This window comes from Macrotis lagotis, chromosome 7 (assembly GCF_037893015.1).
Source record: "Macrotis lagotis isolate mMagLag1 chromosome 7, bilby.v1.9.chrom.fasta, whole genome shotgun sequence".
Lineage (NCBI taxonomy): Eukaryota > Metazoa > Chordata > Mammalia > Peramelemorphia > Peramelidae > Macrotis > Macrotis lagotis.
In genome coordinates this window covers 218,334,877-218,356,096 of record NC_133664.1, presented here as the reverse complement: position 1 = coordinate 218,356,096, position 21,220 = coordinate 218,334,877, and the positions used below count along the sequence as shown (strand labels likewise).

Sequence of the window (21,220 nt, the reverse complement as noted above, 5' to 3'; positions counted from 1 at the left end):
ACTGGAGAAAATCATGCAACTGTGTTGACTGGATCTATGACAAATTTGTTATATATCTTCCAGACCCTTACAGCAGAAAGGCAAACCTTTTGCACATCCTAATTCACTATCTGTTATAACAGTGGCTTTCCAAACCTTTTTTACATCTTTTTGTGGTATTCTCTCCACTCCATTTTTCTCTAGAATCTTCTGAGAATCAACTAAGAACCCTGATGCAATCATTAAAAAAACTGAGTTTGTTCACTGAGTTTTTTCCACTTCTCATCTTACGGTGACTTACTCATCACCCACCTCCTCTTTTTCTCCTGTTTTATATGAAGAGGTAGTCTTTCTTTTAAATGAGACTAACCACTCTATGTGCATCCTTGAGTCCATGACATCTCTTCATTTCCAGCAGACTGCCCCTTCTATCATTCCAAGTCTGACTAATTTTTAATGTAACTGGCTGTTTTTTGGTTGTCCTCAATCCATCCCTTCTCAGTAGCTATCACCCTATCTTTTTATGACTAAACTCTTTGAGTTTAAATTCCCTCTACAATTGATAGTTCCACTCTTCTAAACTCTTTGAGGGCTAGCTTCCAATCTCAGCATTACACTGAATCTGTTCTCCCCAGAATGACTTTTAATTGTTAAATCTAATGGTCTTTTTTCAATTTACATTTTAAAAATTTATATCATATTCCCATTTTAGCATGTAAACCTGTGATTCTATTTTTATAATTATATAAATATTTTATTTGTTTTCCAATTATATACAATAGTAATTTCTACCAATCATTTTTTTTTGAATTTTACAAATTTTCCCCCTTCCTGTCCTTTCCTTGCCCTCCCCCTCCCAACAGAAGGCAATCTGATATAGTCTTTACATTTTAAACCTATGATTCTTCAGGTATTTCTATGTATTGTGCCTTGGAGAGCAGCATGTTTTGCTTAAAGAGGGTGTTTTCTTTTAATATTATTTATTTTTTCTCTGCTAAATTGTTCTTCACCTTTGTAAATTTGTATTCCTGGGGCCATCAGCAGTTGTCTTTGACTTTTGTCTGGCTACTGGACTCTGATGATTCTGGAGGAAAGAGTAAGGCTGAAGATTTTGTGTAACCAAATTCATTTGCAAGTCAAGACATCACCCTGGTAATGTCATTAGTCTTTTTGGAGAACTAAGAAGGAACAACAAATAACAACAATTTGCTTTCCAGTTGATTTTCACACTTTTTTTATTTTGGTGAGATTTGCCATTCCAGATTCAAGTATCTCTAGTCAGTCACTTATTTTTGCTGCACAGGCTATAAATTCTGCTCTCAACATTCTCATTTCTTTTTTCAACTACTGATACAGCATGTTATGGTTCTATAATATCAAATTCCACAGGATTCTCTGTAGGATCAATTTCCTTTATTTTGCATTTATGGATGTCTGAATTTGTTTACTAGATCTGGAGACTATATTCTTTCTGTTAATGTTTTCTCTGTTAATTTATCCATTTATGTTCAGGTTCTTTGAGTTTTCTTTCATCAGAATTCTTTGGCTATGATAACTTACTCAGGAAACAGAACAATTCAAAATGGTCCTTAGTCTTACTCTTGTTCTTCTGCAGGGAGGAGGGCATAATGTTGGGAAAAGTACATACTGAAAGTATTCATGTAAAGACTATCCAATAATTTTTTCAATCTATTATTTCACTGCTACTACCCTTTGGGATCCTTGACAAGGAACCAAAAATAAGTTGACATTCTTCTGAAGGAAGTGAATCATAAAAATTTTAAAATTCTTATACTATTAATGAATTATGAAGATATAAGGTATTTAGCAAATATTTATCATTAATACTTAATTGAACTTATCTGCTTTCCTCTATGACAGCTAGCTAAAAAACTTGATAGCAAGTTAATGGACATTTTGATGGGGATATGGGAGTTCTTTATTTTTGAAGAAGACTATAACATCAGGGAGATTATACCAGGACAAGCACATGAATTAGAGTGGGGGGGGGCGGCTGTGCTAAATCACCAGCCTCTCTTTCTCCTCCAGTCATCCAGTAGCCAGATATGAATCAGGATGACTAGAGCTGGTCCTGGATACAAGGCAATCAGTGTTAAATGACTTGTCCAAGGTCACACAGCTAGTGTCAAGCTTCCGAGGCTGGATTGAACTCCTGACCTCTTGACTCCAAGGCCAATGCTCTGTCCACTAAACCACCTCACTATCCTAGAAATAGCTTAAAAATGGCTTAAAAACAATGAACACTAAAGAGGTGCTAATTGGGAACCCTAGGCAGGCAGATGAGAAGAGAGAAATGAATAGTATAGAAATGGAAAGTGTGTGGGAGTAATGATAATTCCTATTGTCTTGCTCCAATGTTTGCAGAAAAAAATTAGTGCTGAAAAGAGCTACTGAAGGACTGGAACCAAGGTGGAACCTTAGGTTTCCACCAAAACTACACCTCTTTTCCTATATAACAATAAGAAAATACTCAGCCCAGAGAGCTTATACTCTCTCTTGTTTGTTCCTTCACTTGTAATATACTTTCTAATCCTTAAACATTATTCTGCTTACTTTTACATTAAAAAAATTAAAATATAATTTTTGTTTTATCTTATTACATACATTCAAACAAGTACATAAACGAGACATATACATTTATAAAATAAGTATATCATCTATTTTGAATCTTTGTCAACAATCAAAAGGATTCATTTATACCTAAATTTGTACATTTCTCTAATGCCTAATCAGTGACTCTTACAATGCATTTTGAGGGAAGCAATTTAGCTGGAGATGTTTTTAGGTATTAAAATGCTATTCATTCAAAATCAGAAATCTTTTAACTAGATATTTCACAGGGAAGACTTACAGGTAGTTACTGCATATATATATATATATATATATATATATATATATATATATATATATATATCTTCTCTTTGTCATTTGTAGGTTACATGTATTTTGGGGGAAAATATTTAGGTTCCTTATACTATCCAGACAAATGAAGTACCTGGTAATGAGGATCTATAGAGCTGAGCTTTTTCATGGTAAACTTTCCCATAATGAACTTCTTTGCCCTAACTTTTCACCTGTGTACCTTTTCCAGTCAAATTCCATCCTGCTGTTAGGGTGCTTAATAGAAGCAGAAGGGACTTAAGAGTTAAGAGCTATATATCTCTCCTTAGCTGCAATGTTTAGATTTTTTTTTTTTTATTCTGGTTTCTCTCTCCCTTTTTTAAGCCAAAGAAAGCTCTATTTTGCTAAGGTAAACGTGGCTTCTTTACCCCAGAATTTGCTTCATAGGAGTGAAGGAATTTGTTTTTCTGTTTCTGCCATACAGGTTTTATAGTTAGCTGCCTACAAATTCTTCTCTGCTGTCAGTTTGCCCTGTCATTGGCACATCTTCCATCTCATCAAGTGGTTCTGGGACTGAATTCCTGAAAAGCAGAAAATTCATTAGTGTCAGAAGATCAAACCAATAAGTATTTAATTGAACTTTCTGTATGGATACTGAAAGGAAGTCCAAAGTATTATATAATAATATTTTATATAATAATATTGCTGTTTTGAAGTGTTGAAGCATTGAAAAATCTATTTACTTTATTCCTTGGTTTTCAATAGCCCATTTAAATTTCTTTAGAAACCACAGGAATTCATACCAGATATAAGGGACTTTCAGGCCTGATTATGTGGGCCAATGCCTGGACAACCTTTTTCCTGGAGATGAACTGAAGATATGAGTTGATAATACCTGTGAATGTATCTTGACCTCTTTGGAGGAACCTCACTGAATACAGTTTTTGGCTTGTGAATTTGATAATGTGCTTAGGGAAGGAAGTAGGACCAAACAGTTCCCCTGTACTTATGTAGCCTCATCTGGGGACAATGAGAACAGGGCAGGGTACAGTTTCTATTCTGGAGCTCTATTAAGGCCAAAGGAGTGACAAGCAGGGTCACGGATTGGGATTGTGGCCATGTGCAGCCATGCAATTGGTACTGGCTATAGAATCACAGAAGACAGAAACTTTTCATTTTCTAATAAGGGGATTAATCTTTTGTACGGAATTGAAAAGTGAATCTTGCTATTTTTTCTCTTGTGTTTACTTACCTTCTTTTGATGCAGAGCCAAAGTGCCAAAAGAACTATTAGGAAACTCGAAAAAACTGAAAGAGAAACACAAAATAAAATTTGTCATGATAAATCCAAAGGTCTAATTTATGTCTAAGAGCTTGAAAAAATCCTTAACAATTTGCATTGCTTCCTCTTGCAACCAATTTATTCTTGGTATTGAATTCTTCTCTAAATGTCTGTAGTGGTAATTATCCTAGCACTGGTCCCTTCTCCTAATCCCCAGCTATTTGATCTTTTCACAATATAAATTGTTTAGATTAACAGAAAAGAAAATAGAATGTTTAACTATATCTTAGAAAAGTAAATGACCATAAGGAAAACCATAAATGACCATAAGGAAAAAAATCCTGAGAAAAAAATTCAAAGGATCAGATGGATTTATAAGTGAATTCTACCAAATATGTAAGGTACAATCCTAAGTTAATATAAACTATTTGATAAAAAATCAGAAAGAAGTCCTAACCAATTCCTTTTATGACACAAATGTAGTTTTAATACCTAAACCAGGGAAAGCCATAACAGAGAAAGAAAATTATAGACTAATGCCCTTACTTTGAAAACTTTCAAAGGAAGAGAAGATTTCTGTTGTTGTTTATTTTAGTTTTTTTTTTTTGCAAGGCAATGGGGTTAAGTGGCTTGCCCAAGGCCACACAGTTAGGTAATTATTAAGTGTCTGAGACCAGATTTGAACTCAGGTACTCCTGGCTCCAGGGCCGGTGCTCTATCCACTGTGCCACCTAGCTGCCCCTGAGGAAAAGGTTTCTGGAAGGATGGAAGCTACCTTCACTATATCCTAGGCTAGTGCCTTCTATTTGAAATTAACCCTTTTTATAAATACTTATACTTTATTATCCTCCATTCTCTTAGAGTGGAGAAGGTCAATTCACCAGCTAACATGCTATAAATAAATGGTAATCTCAGAGGTATGACAATTTATAGTTCTCTTATGTTTTTCAGTACAAATATTTCCTGGTAACCACATCTAAAATATTAATGAATTATTATTTTCTAATAAGATAATCATTACAATATCAGAATGTAAGGACTGGAAGGGATGTGGAGGATCATTTAGTCTAATTGTCTCATTTCGACTGATAAGGAAAAGGAGATCCAAAAAAGTGAAGTTAACAGGGCCTGACCTCTTAGTTTAAGGCTCTTTTCATGATTCCTACAACAAAAGGAACTGAACATAATAGATAGAAGCCATTTCCCCTTCTTTCATAGTTGCATCAAAGTGCTTTTGGTTGGGGGAGAATATAATCTTTAGAGAGAATAAAGTTTTGAAAGAGAACATAATATTTAGAAAGAATAAATTATTGAAAGTGGGAAAGAAATATATAGATAAAAAATGCTTCCTGTATGAAGTCTTTGAAACATGAAACATATCCAAGGTTTTTTTTTTGGATGAGATGGGAGGTATGAATAGGACACAAGTTTCCATAAGCACTCAGAATTATCAAATTAAAACCCTTTCAGGATACCAAACAAAAGTAGAGACTTGGAGGCCTCAAGAAACTGTGATTTAATAGGTATTATAGGCATTCTATCCAAACATATCACAAAACTCTTTACTTTAGGAGTCTTTATAGTTTTTCTGGTTGAAAAAAAAATTCAACAACCCAAAGTCAGCTTTTTATCTTGGGCCATCACTGAGCCTATACCCAAACCATACCTTTAGCTTTTGCTCTGCTAATCATCATTAAGGTCTCAGGCTTATTCTTAAATTCTGATCAATTTAAAAACCAATAGTGGTAGCAGAGAAAAGAAAATGAAATGTTATTCCCTCCTCTCAGTGGAGAACTTGGAGACTACCAAAGTAGAATGTTGAATATACTGTTAGTCACTGTATAATGTTAAAAAAAAACAATCTTTTTTCTTTGGTAAAAGGACTGGTTCCATTTCTGGGCAGAGTGGAGGGACATTTCTAGAAATGAGTAAATTATCTATGATGTAAAAACAAATTATTTGAATAAAACTTTTTTCTTTTTTAGAACTATGAGTATATTTCCCTACATGACATAATGAGGCATTGGACTTTAATGGAAGAATCCAACATGTAATTAATATAAAATAGTCAACTGTAAAAATTCTAAGATCATAATATATATAAATTACAGTAGAGTAGGAAGATGGGGAAGATATGCATGAAGTCTAGTAAAAAGAGAACTATAAAGTAAATTTGGAGTAATAAAGTAATGTCTAGAGTGTTCTAATGATCAATAATAGTTACTATTAGACAAATGGTCCTAGAATTAAAAAAAAAAAACTGATTAACCAGCTAAGTCTTGATGGAAACCTCGTGTAACTTTTAGCTCTCTGATCTAATTCTATGTTTACCAAAGTTCTCCAGCTTAAAGTCTGGTGCCCTGAATAGAACTACTGTGCAATGATAATGTATGGATATCTTCCATTATATAAGTTGGTATTCTATTATTATGAACCAGTATTGTATGGTTAACATAAATGTGTAACCAAACAACCTCTGTTACCTGGTAAATCAAGTCCCTGAGGACCAGACCTGTGATGATCTCAATGAGATATTGCTACCTTCTTAGCCCCAATCTGAGAAACCATCTTTTAGTTTTGGAAGTAAGAATCAATTTGTAGGCACAAGAGAGAAGGCACAGGCTAGAGATCAAACAGAGCAGCTTTAAGAGTAATTGGGTAATAGCAACAAACTCCAAATTAATTCAGTTTAACTTTATTAAGTCAACCTCAAAAGCATGAAATTGTAAAGTCACAACCATGGATTGAAGTCTCCTAAATAATCTCCAGTTGTGCAGGTTTATGTTAACCATAGGACTACCCAGACTCCAGATAGTTCCCTTTATCTTCCTAAACTTTTGGCTATTGTTCAAGAGATTAAGACTAGAGATTCAGGTATGTTTGAACACTGGACTTTTGGTCCAGCCACTCTATACCTCAACTGATATAACCTGGGGACAGTGAGATATCCTTCTTCAAAGAGGACAAATGACAAGGTAGGCAATTACAATGGAGTCTTGTAACTCAGTGGTAAAACAGATCCTAGGGAAAATAAATCATGATGAGACAGTAAGCCTAGGAAACATTGCTAGGAGCGACTTGGGTTTTCAAACTGGGATGATATACCAGCTTTTATGTCACAAAAGCTAAAAAAGAAAGGCTGGTTCAACATGTTGTCTTTATTAGTGACCTAGATATATCTTCACATTACTCAATAAGTTTAGTATTCCATTTACTGTAACTGATAAATTTTATTAGAAAAAGCAAGTGGATGCCAATTATCTAGTTTCTCTATTATGAATACATCCTTCCTGTTTTTGTTCAATGACTAAAAGTGAAAGTGAAAAAGGGGTGGTGGTAGGTAAGGAAGATACTCCTTGGTTAAATTTTGAGACTGAAACACAAACCATAGTTCCTTATAGTTTTTTTTTCCATTATATCATGCCCCACCCTCACTTGAAAAAATTCAGACTAGGAGGACTAAACTCCAGAGTTTGCATATCAATTGCCAATTATTCTACCTATTGAGCTTACTGAATGGGTGTGTGATCTAGAAATGTTTGATGCAGGGGAGTATGAAGAGTTGAAGAAACCTGAGTACTAGCACTGGTGAAAGAGATCAGAATCTCTCTTCTACTTATTCTGGATGATATTCTACTTCTTATGAATCATGAAATTGTGGTCTCTGAGCATTTAGGAATTCAGGATATTTATGTTCTTTCTGTCCTACATTTATGTATGATTCTGAGGGAAAAGGAAAAATAGTTTGAGATGATATTGATGCAAAGATTCAAAATTGTCCTTGTCAGTGGTCTACTTGCCCCAGTTTACTGTTGGCTTTCTTTTTAATTCAGACCAGGATCACCAGCTCTAGACTAGTCCTGGGTAATTCAGGATAGGAGAGAATGAATGCATTTTATTTAAAAAATGTTTTAAATAATATTTTATTTTTCTCCCAATTACATGGATCTTTTTTTTTTTTTTTTTTTTTTGCAAAGCAATGGGGTTAAGTGGTTTGCCCAAGGCCACACAGCTAGGTAATTATTAAATGTCTGAGACCGGATTTGAACTTAAGTACTCCTGACTCCAGAGCTGGTGCTCTATCCACTGTGCCACCTAGCCACCCTCTCCCAATTACATGTAAAAACATTTTTTAACCTTCATTATTTTTAAAATTTGAGTCCAAATTCTCTCCTTCCTTCCTTTCCCTCCTCCCTGAGATAGCAAACAATCTGATATAGGTTATACCTGTGCAATCATGCAAAAGTTATTTCCATATTAGTCATTTTGTGAAAGAAAAACAGAATGAGAACATTTTAAATGAAAACACATACATTTTGAAAATTCCAGACAGTCTTTCTGGATAAAAATGGTCTTATCTTAGAAAAGCTCAATATTTTGTATTTTATCCACTGTAAGGAAAAAACTTGGAATTCTTAAACAAAAAAAAAAGATGTTACTAGAGATGACCAGGTTAAACAATTTCAGAAGTATCTTATGATTCAGATGTGCTCAAAATTTTTGTTTGTATAAATGAGAAGTTGCTGGCAAAATATGCTTTTTTAAAATCTTTGATGAATTTTGTTCAGTAAATAGATGTTTATAAATTTGTAATCAGTATTAAAAGATTTTTAAAAAATGACTCCAAAGTTAGAGAAGCTTCTCAAACAGTATGGGGGTGGTTAGGTGGTTCAGTGAATAGAGCAATGACCTTGGATTTAAGAGAAGCTTAGTTCAAATTTGGTCTATTTAATAATTCTTTTTTTTTCTAGGTTTTTTTTTTTTTGCAAGGCAAACAGGGTTAAGTGGCTTGCCCAAGGCCACACAGCTAGGTAATTATTAAGTGTCTGAGACCAGATTATTTAATAATTCTTAATCATATGATACTATTATTAGTTTTATGACCCTGGGCAAGTCATTTAATTGTACCTACCTCAGTTTCTTCATCTGTAAAATGAATTGGAGAAGAAAATGGCAAACTAATCTAGCATCTTTAAAAGAAAATCCCAAAATGAGGTCATGGAGAGTGGACAAATGACTCAAATACTCAATTACTCAGTTTGCAGCTTTATCTTGTGAATAAGAATCCTGTTCACAAGTAGTGTCCTTTAACTTTTTAACCTCCTCTTCAACTTGGAAGAGGAAGCTTATCTTTTTGATACTTATCATTCCTTGAGGAAAAGAAGCACTTCATATACAAAGCAAACCAAAATACTTTTGAGAAAAAGACAATACTTCATTTTTGGTAGAAAAAAATTTGATTTGTCTGACCATAGTGGGAATGTGAATGATTCAGAAGGATTTAATTGTTTAATAAATTAGAAACAAAGTGATAAAATGAATAAAATTTAAAAAAGATTAAAGGAAAATTAGGACAGACTATGAAGTTGGAGATTCTTAAGTTAGAAACCAAATTAGATAAATGGTTTTATTTTGCAAAAAAAGAAACTGAGCCTCCATTGATTTCACACCTACCATGTGCCAAACACTGTGTGATACACTGGGGATACCAAAAGGGCAGAAATAATTCCTGACTTCAAGGATTCACAATCTAATGAGTGAGACAACATGCAAATCTTAAGTCTGTATATTATAAAGTGGATATAAATTCAGAACATCCTGGGGGGATCAGGAAAGGTTTCTCAGCAAAGATGGGATGTTAGCAGAGGCCAGGGAAGCCAAGAGGCAGAAACAAGGAGAAAGAGAATTTTCCTTCAATAGCCCAACTGTTGTAACTGACTCATTCACTAGTTACATAATATTGGGAAACTAATCCTGATACACAGGGAAACATGGAAGAGAAATCTTTTTGATATTGTTAAGGTCCAAGTTGATTTTATTCAAATGATAAATTATGAAAAATATCATAATTATGAATATGAGATGAGGTGGAGTTTATACTACTACCAAAGAAAGCTCCAAAACACTCATAAAGACGATGAAAGATTCTGCAACCAAATACTATTAATCACCAAAGCTGCTCATATCTCATTGTAAAGGGACTTTTGTTAAAGTGGAGTTTGAAAGGAAAAGTCAAGATAACTGAACCAGTGCCCTCTTCCCTCCCCAAAGAAGAACAGAAGTTATACCAGAGTAAAGAGACTGTGCTTGTGGTAATGCCTATCCCCTCTGAAAATAAGATTTTGAATATTGGTTGCATGAAGGAAGGTTGCTGGTTGAAAGAGAGAGACAAAAAGAGAGGGACAGAAATACTGAAAGACAGACAGAGACAGAGATGAGAGAGAGACAGAGACAAAGACAGAGAGAGACAAAGACAGATAGATGAAGAGGAAAAATATTATTTTTGTCTTTTATATGTGTCTTTGATGAAATTTGATGAGTTAAAAAGGTGTTCAGTCATGAGAGAATTGAATTTGCTAGTCCTCATGAGCCCTTTCCTAGAGGGAATTGGGGAAGATTTAACTGGAAATGTGAGATTAATAGTTATGAGGCTTAGAAGCTACCTTTATTGTTAAATGCCTTCATCTGTCACTTCCTAACTCTGTGGTCAGTTATTCTTTAAGAAGGGATTTCACCTGTATCCAGATTTGTATGTACTGATGGATATACAAATTGTTACCATAGATGGAGAGGAAATGGATATAGCCATGGTTCCTGGAACAAATGATCTAAGTGGGATGGTACTATCTTACTACAGAATCTAAAATTGGCATAGAAGATGAATGGTAGTAAAACAATCCTTTCTTTAACAGCCCATTTCCCCCCAAACTATCATTGTTTCTAGGGGACAATTACCCGAATGGGCACAACTCAGAATCTTGGCTAGCATCTGGTTTCCTTCCTTCCTGCAGGTAAATTAGATTGAATTAGACAACAATTTAGTCTAGATATACAAAAAGGTTCAGAAGAGTTCTCTAGAACAATTAGAATTGTTTTTATGACAGGAGCCCACCTGAATTAATTCCAGGTAAGTTTGGGAGAGCTTCCCCTCATTTTTGCACTAGGAAACTAAAAGAATGTGCCTTTATTATTGAGGAGGGTTGCTGTCCAACAGGTTGAGATGCTCCAGTTGTAAAGAACATTCTTTGAGGACCAGGATTTCTTGAATCACCAGACAAGGGCCATAAATATGTCATCACTCCTAAACTCAGGCTTGATAATCTACATAGCAAATCAGAGATCCCTTGGATGAAAGACCATGGAGGATTGCCTGGAGGTTCTCAGGCTCAACTGTTCATAATGTGCCTACCCTGCTGATATTGCTATTAAAGGAATCTGGATCTTGATTCATAGGGCTTACAGAGATCCTGAGGTGGGGATATATGTGGGATTGAATAGTCTTCAATGATGATATCAAGGCTCTGAGACAGTCTAATAGAAAAGACTGTAGTTGATTTATAAATGCTCCTGAAATAATATTAGAAGTTTGATAAGAGGGGCGGCTAGGTGACACAGTGAATAGAGCACTGGCCCTGGAGTCAGGAGTCCCTGAGTTCAAATCCAGTCTCAGACACTTAATAATTAACCTGGCTGTGTGGTCTTGGGCAAGCCACTTAACCCCATTTGCCTTGCAAAAAAACTTAAAAAAAAGAAGCTTGATAATAAATATGGAATCAGGGAATTTTCTGAACTTTAAAACAATTCATTTGTAATATACAGAACAATAAGAAATGAAGATGTAGCTGTAATGCATGATAAGATTTTTTTTGAGTTGAACAAAGAATAGGAAGTACATTCTTCAGATAATTATTAGGATAGTCTAGAATAAGATAATCAAGATTTAAATTCATAACATCCATTTTAATAGTTACTATAACTTCATGGGATCATACAACCTACTTGTCAGCTGATCAGCAGAATAAAATGCTTTTAAGTACCAATTACTCCTTTTTTTTGCAAGGCAATGGGATTAAGTGGCTTGCCCAAGGTCACACAGCTTATTAAATATCTGAGGTCAAATTTGAACTCAGGTCCTCCTGACCCCCGGGTCAGTTCTCTATCCCCTGCACCACCAAATTGCCCCCTACAAACCAATTACTCTTTATTTGAACTACCCAGACTCCAGATAGTTTCCTTTATCTTCCTAACCTTCTGGCTACTGTTCAAAAGATTAAATGATGGGAGACTCAGGTCTGTTTGAACACTGGACTTTTGTTTCAACCCACTCTATAGCTTTCTATACCTGAACTGATATAACCTGGGGATACTTGCCTTTCAAGGCAATGTCTCAACAATATGCCATTTGGCATACTGTTTATAGTTTCTGGAATAGTTCAGCTCATAGTTTTGCCACATTTGCTGTATTAAAGCAGAACATGGAAAGCCCATAGTTGGTTGTACCTTGCTATTGATCAAATCATCCTAAGATCAAGGAAAGTAGATGCAAAATGGGATCCTACAATTAATAAAGACAGTTTACAAAACTTATTTATAAAATGAAGAGAGGAAACACAAAAAAGGAAGGAATATGGATCCATCTCAGTTGTTATAGACCTTGGACTCATTTGAATCAAAACTCTAATCAATTTTTCTTTAACAGAAGAAAAACAATTTTAGGGAGGAATCCCTGAAATTAAAAGATTTCATTTCATTTGTGGTAAGCAAACTAAGAGAGGGCTGAGATTTTTATTTAATCCACGTAAAAGAAGTATCTCTTTTTACATCTTTGACCATATTCAAAATAGAATCCTCAGAGTGAGTGGTTAAAGAGGAAATAAATGCTTTGGGGATAATATTTCTCCAAGGGGGTGTAGACACTGACATTATTATTGATACAAATAAAAAAGAACTAAAATAAATGATGTTCTTTGTTTTATTAGGTAACATTGACTTTTTGTTTTTGGTCAGACAATGGGGTTAAATGACTTGTCCAAGGTCACACAGCTAGGTAATTATTACGTGTCTGAGGCTAGATTTGAACTCAGGTCCTCCTGACTCCAGGGCCAATGCTCTATCCACTGTGCCACCTTAGCTGCCTAGTAATAATGACTTTTGATGACTATATTGTACTGTACCTACACAGTTCATTTCTGTCAAACTTCTGTTTCCTGAACAGGACAATACATCTCCTGTCTCAATGCCTTGGCCTGGGTTATCTGTTTTGCCTAGGATGCACTACCTGCTCACTTTTGCCTTACAGACTGCCTAGATTCTTTCAGGGGTCAGTACAAGCGCCATGCTCTACATAAAACCTATAATATTCTCCCTATTGAAAATGAGTGCATATTGTATATTTTATATTTTTTCTAATCTGTATGCATATCAGAGATTTGTTTCATTTTTATCTTAGTACTCAACATTAGTGCCTGGAATATGAGGTACTTAAGAAATGCTTGTTGAATTAATTCCAATTCTACATAAACTATTTTTTAAAACAGGAGGAATTCTGCCAAATTCCTTTTATGACACCAATATGGTGCTGATACCTAAACCAGGAAGAGTTAAAACAGAAAAAGAAAATTATAGACCAGGGCAGCTAGGTGGCGGAGTGTATAGAGTCAGAAATACCTGAGTTCAAATCTGGCCTCAGAATTTTCATAATTACCTAGCTGTGTGTTTACGGGCATGTCACTTAACCCCATTGCCTTGCAAGAAGAAGAAGAAGAAGAAGAAGAAGAAGAAGAAGAAGAAGAAGAAGAAGAAGAAGAAGAAAAGAAGTATTGATTGTAGAAAGAGGAAAGGTTAAATTATAATTTAAGAAGAAAATTATAGACCAATCTCTCTAATGAACATTGATGCAACAACCTTAAATAAAGTTTTAACAAAGAGATTAAGAGAATTTATTATTAGGATAAGACACCATGATCAGGTAAGATTTATATCAGGTAGGCAGGAATAGTTTAACATTAGGAAAACAATCAACAGAATCAAACATATCAATAACAAAAGCAAAAGGAATTGTATGCTTATCTCAATAGATGCTGAAAAAGTCTTTGACAAAATACTACATCCATTCCTATTTTAAAAACTAGAGAATATAGGAATAAGTGGAGTTTTCCTTAAAATAATAAGCAATATCTATCTAAAACCATCAACAAACATTATATATAATAGGGATAAACAAAGAACATTTCCAATAATATCAGGGGAGAAACAAGGATGCCCATTATCACCATTACTATTCAATATAGTATTAGAAATTTTAATTTTAGCAATAAGAAAAAAACTGAATGAATTAGATTTGGAGATGAAGAAGCAAAACTTTCACTCTTTGTAGATGATATGATCTTAAAGAACCCTAGAAAGTCAATTGAAAAGCTTCTCGAAAGAACTTCAGCAAAGCAATAGGACATAAAATAAACCCACATAAATCATCAGCATTTATATATATATATATATGAACAACAAAGCCCAAGGACAAGAAATAAAGAGAGAAATTCCATTTAAAGTAATTGTAGACAACATAAAATACAAAACTAAATGAATACAATTACAAAATACATTTCACATAAGGTCAAATCTAAGCAACTGAAAAATATCAATGGTTAGGCTGAGATGATAATATAATAAAAATGACAAGTCTACCCATATTAAATTGCTTATTCAGTGCCATATCAAACTACCAAAAAACTATTTTACAGAGCTAGAAAAAAATAGTAACAATATTCCTTGGGAACAACAAGAATATCAAGGGAATTGATGAAAAAAAATGCAAAGGATATGGCCTAGCTTTACTGGATCTAAAATTATCTAGAGTGGCAGTTATCAAAACTATCTGGTGCTGGTTAGAAAATAGAGTAATGGACCAATGGATTAGAGTAGGTACAAAAGAAACAGTAGTAAGTGACTAATAATCTACTATTCAACAAGCCCAAAGACATTAGCTTCTGGGATAAGAACTAATTATTTGACAAAACTGCTAGGAATACTGGAAAATATTATGACAAAAAATAGGTATAGACCCACATCTCACAACCTATACCAAAATAAGGTCAAAATGAATACTTCAGAGATAAAGAACAGTGCCATATACCAATTAAGAGATCAAGAAATACTCTATCTCTCAGATCTATGGAAATGGGAGAAATCTATGACCAAACAAGAAAACATTATAAATGTAAAATGTATGATTTTGACTATATATATATATATATATTTTTTTTTTTTTTTTTTTTTGCAAGGCAATGGGGTTAAGTGGCTTGCCCAAGGCCACACAACTAGGTAATTATTAAGTGTCTGAGGTCAAATTTGAACTCAGGTACTCCTGACTCCAGGGCCAGTGCTCTATCCACTGGGCCACCTAGCCACCCCTGACTATATTAAATTTAAAAGTTTTTGCACTAATAAAACCAACGCAGTCAAGATTAGAAGGAAAACAGGAAACTGGGAAACAATTTTCACAGCTAGTGTTTCTGATAAAGGTCTCATTTCCAAATATATAGAGAACTGAATCAAATTTATAAGATTACAAGTCATTCTTCAACTGATAAATGGTCAAAGGATAGGAAACAGGCAGTTTTCAGATGAAAAAATTAAGGCTACATATAGTCATATGAAAAAATGCTCCAAAATCATTATTGATTAGGGAAATACAAATTAAAACAGCTATGAGATACTACCTCACCCCCATCAGATTGGCTAAGATGACAAAGAAGAAAAATTATCCATGTTGGAGAGGATGTGGGAAAATTGGGACATTATGTACTGTTGATTGAGCTGTGAATTAATCCAGCCATTCTGGAGAGCAATCTGGAACTATGCCCAAAGGGCAATAAAACTGAGCATACATAGTTGACAGTGATACTAATATTAGGCCTAGATCCAAAAGAAATTTTAAAAATGGGAGAAGTCTCACATGTTCAAAAAATTTATTGCAGGTCTTTTTGAAATGGCAAAGAACTGGAAATTGACAAGATGCCCATCAATTGGGGAATGACTGAACAAGTTATGATATGTGAATATTATGGCACACTATTGTTCTATAAGAAAGCATGAGTGGTTGAACTTTAGCATGGAAAAACTTACATGCACTGATGCTGAGTGAAGGGAGCAGAACCAAGAGGACACTGTTTACAGTAACAACCATATTGTGAATTGATCAGCTATGACGGATGCACCTCCTCTCAGCAGTTCAGAGATCAAGGACAATCCTGTTTTGGACAATGTTATCCACATCCAGAGAAAAAAATACCCCACAGAATCTGAATGTATAACATGTTCGCTTTTTAAAAGCTTCTCTTATGTTTTCTTTTCTATCTCATGACTTTTTTTTTCTTTCCTCTTAGTCCTAATTTCATATAAAATGACTAATATGTAAACATCTTAAACACAAATGAACACGTACAACTGTTGGCTGTCAAGAGGAAGGGGGAGGGAAGGGAGGTGGTAGAAAAATGTTATGAATTTACAAATGATGGATGTTGAAAAACATGTAATTGAATAAAATAAAGTAAAATATCGATTACAAACAAAGAAATGCTTGTTGAATGAATGAATCAGTTGTCAAAGGTAGATCTATGTGGTTCAGTTATGCGTCTTTTTGCAGTTGTCCAGATGAGGGATGAAGATGAGTTAAAGTGACTATAGAATGAGTAGTATGGAAAGTATGAATATAAGAGATGTTGTGGAGATAGAATTAACAGGATTTAATAAGAGAAAATAAAAGTCTAGAAAATGGTGTGCAATTAATGACACATAGAAAAATAATAAAATAGAGTGAACAAAATACCTTAGGTATATTAAATTAATCTCTTACAAACAATAGGAAATAAGGGATTTTGGGAGTGACATATCTATTAGAATATTTTGCAAAACCAGGTAGGAAGATATCAGAAAAATGGACAAAATCAGAAGGAAACAAAAACAAAGAATGCTTCTACATATATATCTGTCATAAAATAGCAGAAGACCAAGTTGTGGTATAAGTAAGGTTAAGTACCACTGTATTCTTGTTACATATCCTCACTATGTTAGGCAAAGCAAATCTCCTTGAGTGTTTATTTTGTTTAAACATCAAACTTGAAATCTCTGAAAAGATATTTTCCTGAGATAAAATAATTAGAGGATGTTAGAGCAGACCTTCTTAGCTAGATTTATGGAGAATCATATTATAGTGACAAATATAATATATAAATTGTAGGTTTGTCCTTCATTTTCAAAGAGGCTGTGGCAAGCAAGTGAATTGGATTTGAATGAGGGGGTACTGTGCTTAGTCACCAGCCTCACTTTCTCCTCCAGAGCCATTTGGGTCCAATAGCCAGATATGACTCAGGATATGAATTCAATGCCAATGCTTTATCCACTGTGCCACCTAGTGCCTTGAAATCAGGAGGAAGGAATTCGAATATGGCCTCAGACATTTGACACTTACTAGGTATGTGACCTTGGGCAAGTCATTTATCCCTGATTGTCTCACATCCAGGGCCATCTCCAGGTATCCTGATTCATATCTGGCCACTGAATCCATATGGCTCTGGAGGAGAAAGTGAGGCTGGTGACTTAGCACAGCCTCCCTCACTCAAATTCAATTCACATGATTGTCATGGTATCATCTCCCTGATATTGCAGTCTTCTTCAAAAATGAAGGACAGGGGCGGATAGGTGGCACAGTGGATAGAGCACCGGCCCTGGAGTCAGGAGTACCTGAGTTCAAATCCAGCCTCAGACACTTAATAATTACCTAGCTGTGTGGCCTTGTGCAAGCCACTTAACCTCATTTGCCTTTGCAAAAAAAAAAAAAAAAGCAAAAAAAGAAAAGAAAATGAAGGACAAAACAATATATAAATATGCATATACACATATGCATACACACATAATATATACTGTCACAGCTTATTTTAACTTCTGGTCCTTTACTTATGCTTTTCAGCTGAACTTTCTTTTATGAAGTCACATTTTCTTTTGGAGGTGACCCTGGTTTTTAAAAGCTACACCTGTAGAAATCAAACTTGGGTAGATTCTATTAGGTCAGATCCATTTTCATTGGAATTTATTTTTGGTTTTTCATATGCCTAGAACCACTCTAGTGGCTAAAATGTATATTAGGGCTAGTGAACAACCTTTTTACTCTACAGCCAAGAAAATATATTTCAGAACAGAGGCAGCAGTGACTAAGGAGAGGACTTTTCTTTGAGTATCAGGGTTGGATGTCTTCAAATTGAATTTTCTTTAAAAAATTTCCTTCAGCTCTTCTCCTTCCCTAGTAGATAGAGGAATGTGAGGTAGTGATCTTTGTCTTTATTCTTCAGTCCTCTACTTTTATGTGACTTTCTCTGCTTGGATTGGAATGGAGAAGTCTGCTTGATGCTGCTCAAAGTAAGTCCACATGAACTGAGAAGAAGTAATTTAATTTCATCCTATTTTCTGAAATGATTTTAAATATATCTTTAGATTCTTTAAATGTTTTTAATTATTTCTTTTGTTTTTCCACTGTCTAAATTCACCTCTCCAACTATCTCCCTACTCTCTCCCATTCCAAGATTTAATGTTAAGATTTGTATCCTCAAAGTCAGGGAGTCATGGTATCAATAAACATTTATTAAGCACCTATTATAGTTCAGGCTCTGTGCTAAGCATTAGACATTCAAAGGGCATGCTGTATAATTATAATGATCAAGCTTGGCTCTCAAGAATAGTTGAGAAAATTGACCTTTCTCTTAAATAGAGGAACTATAAGTATAGAATAGTGTATATTGTTATATACAGTCCATGTGTTGATGATTTATGTGGAATTGTTTTGTTTCTCTTTCTTTTGGAATCTTTGGCATATGGGACAGTTCACTAGAGAGGATACATTTGGAAATAAATGTGAAAGAAAAACAAAATGTAATATAAAAATAATATGAAATTTTTAAAATTTATACATCCTTTAATTATAAACTAATTTAAATATAGCAACAAACTTTAAAGTATATTAAGATTATATCATTAATTTATAAAAGTTACTTTGGATGCATGCATATACTTGTCCTAGGCTAGAAATTTCCCCCTAAGTTCTTACTGATCTTCATTAATATCTCTCTCCTCATACATTAAGCAAAATTCCCTATTTATCAAGAATAATGGAATCATAGATTCCATTAGAACTAATGATATAGATATAGATTCAGAAAAGAAGGGAATTTCAGAGATCATCTAGTCCAACTTTCTCATTTTATAGACAAGGTCCAGGGAAGTTTACTAATTTTTGAAGACCACAGCAGGTCAAGATACTCTGACTCCAAATCTAGGAATCATTCTACTGAATGTTGCTGCTTTTTTTCAATTTTTTCAAGGATATACAGTTATACCATTCATACACTATTCAGAGAATTATTGACTAAGGGAGTTGGGAGGTCAATTGTAACTCTCAGTCCCTTCCTAGAGAACGGTGAAGGAGAGATCTGTGAAATACAAGGGTTGCAAACCCCTAAGTCTAGGACTTTATCTGTTGTATCTGCTCCCTTCCTATATTTTAGGGCAATGTTATATAAATGAACACTATCCTGGTGGTAATGCTGAACCAGGTCAGGAATCTTTTTGGTTCAAATTTGGCCTCAGTTACTTATTAGTTGTGTGACTGGCTGGGAAAGTCATTTAACCCTTCTCTTCAGATGAGGAAATCTGCAAAATGAATTGGAGAAGGAAGGGGGCAAGCCATTCCAGTATTTTTGCCAAGAAAATCCCAAATGGGATCATGAAGAATCAGAAAGTACTGAAACAAATGAGCAACATAAAGAGAATCTCAGTTCAAGATATTCATGTTTAATAGATTTGGGGCAAGTTAGATAAAGGTTAAGGTCTGGGATATGTAGGTACAGAAGAAAGTCACTGGCTTTCTGGTCTTTTGCATAAGTAGCATCCTCCTATGAACATCCATGATATGCTGTTTACTTAAAGTCATTCCATTATCATGTCTTTTCAAAGGCCATCCTCCATGATGGAATATTCTCCCTTTTAACTTCTATCTCTTAGAATTTCTAACATTCTTCAAACTTAGTGCATTTGCAACCACCTTAAAGCTCTCCAAATTATCTTGGAGTCTTCCTTCAGGGTGAATGAAAGCTCCTTTAAGGGTGGGACTATTTTCTTTCTATCCTGTCTTTGAATCCTTCCATTATCTGCTGAATTGCTTTTTCAGTGTCTTGGATCCAGGATTCTCACCCCCTTTATCAATAAATCAATATCCAAGGAATGTATCAATCCATACTCTCATAGACCTTATATTCTAACAGGAGACAAATACATCCCAAAGGAATAGATTTTGTAGAAATAAGGCATTGCAGTATGAGAAACTTCCACTGCCTGAGCCTGACACTGAGAAATATCATTTGGGACTTTTGGTTACTGTCCTATAACTACAATGATTTTCCTTTTCTTGTTAAAACTCTTTTGTTATTTTGTGACTGGAAAGTAAGCAAATATGATAAAGGTCTTACATTCAAAAAACTGAATATATATATATATGTATATATATATACATATATATATATATATATGTATACCAAAAGTCTAAGCATATAAGTAATATACATTTTAGCCACTAGAGTGGTTCTAGACATGAAAAACCAAAAATAAGCAACATGATAAAGGTTTTACATTCAAGAAACTGAATATATATAAACATATATATGTATATAAAAGTACCAAAATACATATACACACATATATATAAATATGTATATGTATGTATATACATATATATGTGTATATATAAAAGTACCAAAAGTCTAAGCATATGAATAAGTAGTTTTCAAAGGAAGAAATCTGAACTATCAATAACCATAGGAAAAATTCTAAACCATTAGTAATTATCAAAATATATCAAATATCAAAATATCAAAAGCAACTCTGGGGTTTTATCTCTTACTTATCAGATTAACAAAGATGACATAAGAGGAAAATGACAAGTACTGGAAGAGCTGTGAGAAAACAGGCATGTTAATACACTGTTGGTGGAATTATGATTTGTTCCAGTCATTCTGGAAAAACAAAATAATGCTCCAAAAGACACTAAACTGCTCATACCTTTTGTTCTAATGACTCTATTACTATTATTAGGATATATCCCAAAGGAAAAAAAAAAGAACAAAGAAAAGGATCCATAGGTGCAAAAAATATTTATAACTGCTCCCTTTGAAGTAGCAAAGAAGTGGGAATTATAAAGGATGTCAGTATATTGGGGAAGGGTTAAACATAGTTATGTGAATGTAACATTAAGATTATTTAGCACTGGTTTAAA

At 34.2% G+C, this 21,220-nt stretch overlaps 1 protein-coding gene across 1 annotated transcript in view; it reads right to left on the bottom strand.

The window, feature by feature from the left end:
* Positions 1-894: 894 nt before the first annotated feature.
* IL15RA (interleukin 15 receptor subunit alpha) overlaps positions 895-21,220 on the bottom strand; it is a 49,454-nt gene continuing 29,128 nt past the window's right edge. The window contains exons 6-7 of the mRNA XM_074195335.1: positions 4,094-4,148; positions 895-3,422 (exon numbers count right to left, since the gene is read on the bottom strand). Of these exons, the coding sequence (XP_074051436.1) occupies positions 3,335-3,422; positions 4,094-4,148 (143 nt within the window). The 3' untranslated portion in view covers positions 895-3,334. The remainder of the gene's footprint in view (positions 3,423-4,093; positions 4,149-21,220) is intronic.